General features: G+C 44.5%; 2 protein-coding genes across 2 annotated transcripts; one reads left to right on the forward strand and one right to left on the reverse strand.

Moving 5' to 3' along the window:
- Positions 1-523: 523 nt before the first annotated feature.
- F5Y00DRAFT_265019 (uncharacterized protein) lies at positions 524-1,485 on the reverse strand (the record flags this gene model as incomplete). Its single annotated transcript, XM_048011744.1, has 2 exons — positions 524-837; positions 1,296-1,485. 2 exons carry the CDS (start codon positions 1,483-1,485, stop codon positions 524-526), a joined length of 504 nt encoding a protein of 167 aa, XP_047861903.1.
- A 3,764-nt stretch (positions 1,486-5,249) lies between these two features.
- F5Y00DRAFT_152756 (uncharacterized protein) lies at positions 5,250-7,162 on the forward strand. Its single transcript, XM_048004555.1, has 2 exons — positions 5,250-6,052; positions 6,106-7,162. The coding sequence occupies exons 1-2, from the start codon at positions 5,893-5,895 to the stop codon at positions 6,813-6,815; spliced, it is 870 nt and encodes a 289-aa protein (XP_047861904.1). The 5' UTR covers positions 5,250-5,892; the 3' UTR covers positions 6,816-7,162.
- Positions 7,163-7,393: the final 231 nt, after the last annotated feature.

The raw sequence follows: 7,393 nt of genomic DNA on the forward strand, positions 1-7,393 counted from the left end.
TTTTTTGTGATGAAATAAAATAGAATCCCAAGTCAACAGCCCTATGGAGTAGGTATGCTGAAATACAAGATTGCCGGAATCTGAGTGACTCTGAAATTTCTCCATTTTAACAGAACCAAGGCCTGGGTATATCCTCCTTGAATAAGCCTCAGGCGCCTAAATGGTACACGCCAAACAGAACCTTCGAGAATTTGTCGCCTTAATAGGTAGCTGATGAACCAACCAACTTACAAGCCAGCCAAGCCATATGTGCAAGGTGTGCTTCCCTTCAGAAATCCCGATACCTCCCCCTTCTTTTTTCATTCGATCTTTAGTGACCCAGGACAGTCTTGATATTACCATGGATATCGACACGCCTGTCACCCTTCCCCCTTGGACTGAGGACCCCGATTCGATGGACTTGGACATTAACCCCATTGGAATCGGCTAATATCGGATCGGGAACGTCTCTGCTGTCGTCCAGAAGTCTCAGCAGCCCAGGTTTGCAATGATTCCACGGATAGAAGTGTGTCGCAGAAGAACGTCAGAAGTCTTGCAGAACAACCACAGAAGTGTCGCAGAAGAACGACAGAAGTTCCCATTTGTCAACCATTTCTAAGCTCATTCTGGACGCTGCACCGTAAAATTCTCTCGCATACCATTGGTCGTACATTGGTGCGTATCCTTTCCATCGCACAAGGTATTCTAATGTTGGTGTTCCTTGCCTATTAATACGTCTTTTTAGCAGTTTCTCGATTTCGTATGACAACCAATCGTCATTGTCGCCTTCTACCACAATTCGACCGGGTTGGGGCTTTCTCCGGTTGTGTGGATCTACTCCTTGCGGTAGTGTGATGCCTGATGGCCCTTAAGTGCGCAAATCCACACGACATAAAAGAGGTGTTTTCCCGTGAGGCACCCGTCAATTAAGCCAACCAACCTCAAGTTTCAAGCCTTGGGGGACTAAGGTAATTCTAGGTACGGCTTTATATCTGGTAGTTAATGTTTCGATGATAAGTTCTTCTTGTTGCTCTGTCATTCGTGGCAAGCGATCTATGGCCCGAGTGCTGGTGGCGTTGATAGCCATTAAGTTCTGGAACCTCTCCACGCCGCTTGCTCATCCGCGTCAGGGTCCTTAACCCTGAACGAGTAAACCCTGACGCGGTGGCTGTCCCCCCCAAGCGTAGCTTATTTTCAGAAGAGTCTCAAGGTGTTTCAAGAGACGTCAGATGCCCTGAGTCTATATCCAGACCACAGTAGATTCGATGGCAAGTCTTAGAGGTGTTGAATATCCTTCAGGTCCTCGACCAGTTGACCAGACTGATGTTCGATGTTGTCGTCTGAAGACGAGGCTGTTTCGAACAGTCTTCTGGCAACGTTCTTAGTAGCTCCGGTGGACTGGCGAGTCGTTGGCTTAGAACGAGGCTTGATTCGAGCCTTCTTGACAACCTTGTTGGTTGACTGGCCGGCGAGTCCGCCAACATCCTCGTCCATAGATTCAGCCATGGTAGTTGAATCAACGTAGCAGATTTGTTGTTGATGTGAAGGATAGAGGGATTTCGGGTGAATGGTGCGAAATTATATACGCGTAGAAAGTGAAAACAAAAGGAAGGAGCAACCTAAGAAAGTGTACATGAGTATTTTTGACAGGCTCGTGGTCCCGGAGCCTAGACTCGGACTCAGGCTCGAACTCGGGCTCAGGCTCGGGCTCGGACTCAGGCTCTCGGGCTCGGACTCGCCCACGTGGTTAGAGCTCGGGTAATAAGAACTAAATTCTGTAGTTTAGGGTTGCACCTCTGGAAAGGCGACGTTTCTCCTTGGATATAGATTCCTTGAACAATTCCTTTGTGGTAGGATTCTTCGTCGCCGCGAGAATAACGTGGTCGTCTGATATTTCTTATGTATGTTAGCTGGTCTGACGTTGGGGTGTTTGTTTTTTCAGGAGCCATTTGTTTGGATGCCGCCCATTCAGAGGTTGCTTGTTGATTATATTGCAAGCCCATGAGCAGGATATCAGGTTGTGTTACGGGTATGTAACTGTGTGCCTCGTTTAGGCAACCTTAGGTTACCATGGTGAACGTGATGGAGGTGCTGCAAGATGAATGATGGATATACCCAAAAATGATTGTCTGTGCCTCACGACCTTCACAAGTGGCTTCTTCCATCGCCTTCTTCCATCGCGATGAGCAAATCTTATTAGTTCGAAACCATAGTTATTGCTTTTCGAATATAGAAGTGGATTATTTATGGTGTTTTTCGCTGAATGAAGTGTAGTTTGTTAGGGTTGATGCTAGTTGTGGTTGTTTATATTGTGGTTTGTTTAGGTTGTAGCCGAGTTAAAGATGTAGTAGTCCGTGCCGAGGTGACTGAGACTTGGGCAGAGCGCGTTGAATGGCACTTTATGTTCTCGTGTGGAACTGGTCTTGTATTGCGGAAGCGTTGTTGAATCTAGAAAGACTACGGGACCACGTCTGTTTATATACCCAGCCCTGGGGCCTCGTTCCTTCCCTTGATGCTATGTCCGTGACTCACGATGGTGACGTGGACCACCTGCCAACATCTCGGAAATAATAAAAAGTAGTATCGCAATGTAGAATGTATGAACCTGGGTGGGTTGCGATGGATAATGAGTTGTGTCCTGGATATTCTAGATTAATAACGGTGGGGAGATGATGTTATGCTCTTCAGCTTGGACCTGCCAGGTTGGTATTAGAAATAGGGAAGGTGGCAGAAACAATTCTACGGTAAGAAGAAGTTACGTATCAAGTCCTCTCTGAGAAGAAGCATCCTTCCTTCCTAAAGAAGTTTCAAAAGTTCAACCCGACCCAACCCACAGCAAGGACTACTAATCGGGGAGAAGAGGAGAAGGGCAGTTGCCTCTCATCATCATCGCTGCTGCTGCAAGTTTAGAGTTGGTCTATTTTTCACCAATATCCAGGCACTTTCCCTGTACTTTACTAACTCGCTTCAGTAAAGGGGTTTAAAACGAAGCCCTGTCCTAAGACCTATGTAACGACTCGTAGCCGCCTCATTGGTATAGCTCTCTAACTCGCCTAATAATGTTGAAGTCGACTTCGAGTATGCCTGACAGACCGTACCATTATCATTACCCCTTCTCGTTTTCAATAGGTCACAAAGCTCTCTTGGACCGTCTATTTATAATCAAGCGCCTATACAGCCCTGAAGCCTCTAGAGCAGTCCTAAAATCTTCTTAGAATAATGTACGCAAGAATGAGAGGTTGTAGCAGTACACTCCGTGAAGGTTGCCAGTTATAGTAAGACAGGCGTCATAGTAGAAAGCCCAAAGACGTAGCTTTACGTTAAATGTGAATGTGCTAGGGTTATAAGTTTAGGGATAATTATGCCTCGATATCTACCTAGGTACCTACTTAATCAATATGTTCAAAGAGTTACATCCATGTCCACTAGACTTAACAGCTAAAGAAGAGACGTAGTTCTAGATTTTTTGACAACGATACTAGCACTGTTAAATTTTAATCCGGCAGCTTCTTAAGCATTAAGCTCGCCATTGTCAGTACAGGGTGGGTTTCTTGTTAAACACTGTAATATACATATGCTAAAAGTGTCAGGGTATAGTGGGTCAGGATGGCTACAGGGGTCTATACGAGTATATAAGAGGCGCGAAGCGCCCTCGTCAGGTTAGAAAGGCCAGGCGTTACTAAGTTCAATACAACTACTACTTGGTCTACCTACCCTAGACATTCACTCTATGCGTGATTCACCTCATTAGGGCACCCTTTCCTGACAAAAAGACACTTAAATATACATGTATTAACACTTTTCCCGTTTTCGAAAATTTCGTTCAATAATAGCAATTACATGGTCAAAAGTTTAATAATAGTGCTGTTTACCACAAGACATCACATATTATACATGAAATTAATTGCGAGAGACAAGGGAAAAGGGCGTGAATTGACTTTTAATTAAAAATGAACTCTCTAGGTGCGAACCCAAAGAGTCATAAAGCTAGAAAACATCTTAAGGGATAGTTTTACAGAGAGATCTTTTCAACTACACTTAACCACCCTATGTAAGAGCCTAATATGAATACCTAGGTAGCATCGTAAGCGTAACACGGCGTATAGTGTGTTACAACATGGGGTAAAAATCTACCTAAAGGCGACGTAGTAATAATGACTAAGAATAACTATAGTAACAACCGGTTCGAATATGGATTGGCTTTATATGCTGCTGAATCAATACAGCAATAGTTTATTCGCACGCAAACAGTCTGTTCTTTCGGGATATGTATTTTCTGGCTTAGTCTTAACTATCAGCCTGGCATTTGCCTGCTTGAAGCAGGCTACGTATATGTATGCTTGATATCACCGATAGTTGGGATTCATCCAATCAAAGATAAACCGGTAAACTGCGTTCTTAAGACATACCTAAGGAAAAGACCGCGCACTTATTTCCATCTATTCTAAGTCTACCTTGTGATACTATGTAGTAAATCACGAGTAGCTTCAACTCGCATGCGGTTGATCTAGATGAAGAGGGTAGGTTAAAACTCGTAATTAGGGGGTGAATGACACCCCGCTAGTAGTCAATTCCAAAAAGAAATTCAACTACAGAGTCTCGAGCGATAATATAATCAACTCTAGCATATTTAGGTCCAAAGACATCTAGAAGGTCCAACTGCATTACCCCAGCCGTTAGAATGCCGTCTTGAGCAGTTTACACTACCTTCTCTTCTATCAAAATAACATATTATAGAAGGCCCATTAAAAGGAAGCTCGGTTTAGCACTACTCTTAATAAATAACGTGAAAGCTTCACCCTTGTTTCCTGTCTGCCTGTTGGCTAGCCAGAACCCATATAACGATGAGCTATAAGATAGAAGTGGAAAAGTCCAAGGCTGGAATACATTCCTGCATCATAGCCCCATATAAATATGCTGTTTGAAAGGGAGTAGCGAGAAAAGGGCATAATATGTATACCTGACATATTACCTACCTAGGTACCTAATGTAGGGTATTCACGTGTGCTCTTATATCTACATAGGTTCTGCTGTATGAAATATGTCGTGATATGCCCCGTGATAATGCTGCAGGGTAGTATTTGGGCGCTGCTTCTAGGAGAACACGAAGTTCGCACATCATGCTATTATTACTCATTAACATGAGCTGAGGGTTTTACATAAGTAGAATATGCGGCTTGGTTAGTTGTATGAAGAAAATGGAACTACGGCATAGGTAGGATCAAGTATGATGGTGGTCAGTACCTGAGACCTCGAATGCTTTCGGGTAGTACATATGAGGTGGCGAGGCTGCAATCTCTCGTAATCTTATAACTGTCACGCGATGGACATTGTACAACTAAGGAGATAATATCCCTCGGTTTCAGTGATACGTGTCGATATTACGTCGTACAAATGTACCCGGGCTATGTACATGTGAGGCTCGCAGAGATTAATATTATTAGTAATACCCAGCAAGTCGATTTATTAGAAAGCTTTGTTTTTTTAATACGCATTTCCCAATGATCCAAATACGGTTAGTCGGCAGCGAAAATAGAATACGTACCCCCAAATAGCGTACCATATACCGTAAACTCACGATAGCCTCAATATCTCACTTTAACACTTTGGCATTGTTGCGCTAAACTCGGAACCTAAAACCGAAGCCATCGGCTTTAGTTTTTAACGTATATAATTGGAAAGTTTCGCCGGCAAAACTTTCCAATTACCTAGCACAACTCGTTATGCTACAGGGTATTTTAGATTAAATCGGACATCGTCGGGCTCGAAATCGGTTGGCGTAATTACACTCTTAGTTACCGTGTTGATGTCGGGCCTTCTGAAAATGGCAGCCGCTCAAAAAGTTAATTCACAGTTCTGGCCCATCCCACCGCCTAGCGAGGGGTCCTCTAGCTCTGAGCCTATCTCCTCACGATGGAATCAGCATCCCCGTCCTTCTCAGTCTCAAATTTACCCACTACAATGGCCTCAGATATAGATCAAAGAAATGGCATACCTACGATTCGATTCACAAATATCGAAGACCTCTTTAAGGCAGTCGGACAGGTCCAGGGCGACTTTCTCATAGTTCAGAGTATATTTCCTTGGCCCTTACTTCTCAAGGATTATTTACTAATTAATAAATAGAAGTCCCTCTTTCTGATTTCGAGGAGCTGTGTCTCCGAGAAAAACGCCCTTTTCGTATCCGCCGGTACCATGCTAGTGAGGGTATCCTGATTGTTACGATCCCTACCGAGCTACATGAATCACTTCACCTTGACCTCCATCGCATATATGACCATAAGCTTTTTAGAAATGGTCAAGCAAGAGGTTGGAAAGCAATTGGTAGCACTACCTTTCGACCACGAGGCCATCCTGGAGGTGATGGCGGAGAAGGCGATTCATCCGGCGGCCCAAAACCAACACGTCATGCTATAGGTGCCTGGCCAACGTTGGTCATAGAAGCTGGAGATTCTGAGTCTCTATCTGCCCTCCAAGATGACATGAGGTGGTGGTTTTCAGCGTCAGACCACGACGTTAAGATTGTGCTTCTCACCAAGTTTGATCACCAGAACCAAAGGATTATCATCGAGAGATGGGAAGAAGAGTCACAGAATCTCCAAGGAGCTACAAATACACGACGGGTAACCAGTGGTAATACTCTCCAACCAGTATTACGGCAAAGTATCGTCATTACACGGGATATCCCCACCGATTCATATCATGTCACTAGAGGTGCATTGGTGCTTTCGTTTCGGCTTCTCTTTCTACGAGATCCTGGTCCGCAAGAAAGCGATTATATTATAAGTATTACAGAGTTGCAGGACTATGCACGAGATGTTTGGGTTTATGTTTAAGATTGAGTAATGTGAGGAAGTACTTGGGTACCTCTGTATCGGGCCTTATCGATGGGCCTTATCGATAGGTAGTCGTTACCCTCCGGCACCCCAACTATGTACCTACGGAATATGATCAACCCCAATTGACCCCCATTATTTGTCAATTAATTTTGTTTAAACTCGTCTTGCAACTCGCGGAAGCTCTTCCAACTTTATTTCTAATCGTCAGAGTTAGCTGCATTATTTCCTCACTTGCCATACTGGCGGGTGCGGGCGTCCTTCAATTAAACCGGACAATCGAGAGACAAGACAGATCTCAACCAACTGTGTCGGCCCAATAAGGCTTCATCAGTTCCCGCCCCGCTCGCCCTGCGTAGTGATTGGTTTTGCTGCCGTCGGATCCATCCATCTACTCAAAATCAAAGCCAACGAGGACGACCACGTTGCACACGACACTACATTGGTCCTGTCGGTTAGGCGGCTTCACCCACCCACCGCGGACCAATTCAGGGACCATTCAGAGACCATTCGGAGATGATTTAAACACTTGCTTCTTGTACCGTTTCATTATTGGAGAAGGGAGGACATGTCGAAAC

This window comes from Daldinia vernicosa (genome assembly GCF_022497035.1).
Source record: "Daldinia vernicosa strain CBS 139.73 unplaced genomic scaffold F5Y00scaffold_49, whole genome shotgun sequence".
Lineage (NCBI taxonomy): Eukaryota > Fungi > Ascomycota > Sordariomycetes > Xylariales > Hypoxylaceae > Daldinia > Daldinia vernicosa.

What these genes read in the sequence shown, in the direction of transcription:
- F5Y00DRAFT_152756 (XM_048004555.1), top strand. Translation starts at nt 5,893, where the DNA reads ATGGAATCAGCATCCCCGTCCTTCTCAGTCTCAAATTTACCCACTACA. An exon ending in CGACTTTCTCATAGTTCAGA is followed by an intron (nt 6,053 to 6,105) that starts GTATATTTCCTT and finishes ATTAATAAATAG; the next exon opens with AAGTCCCTCTTTCTGATTTC.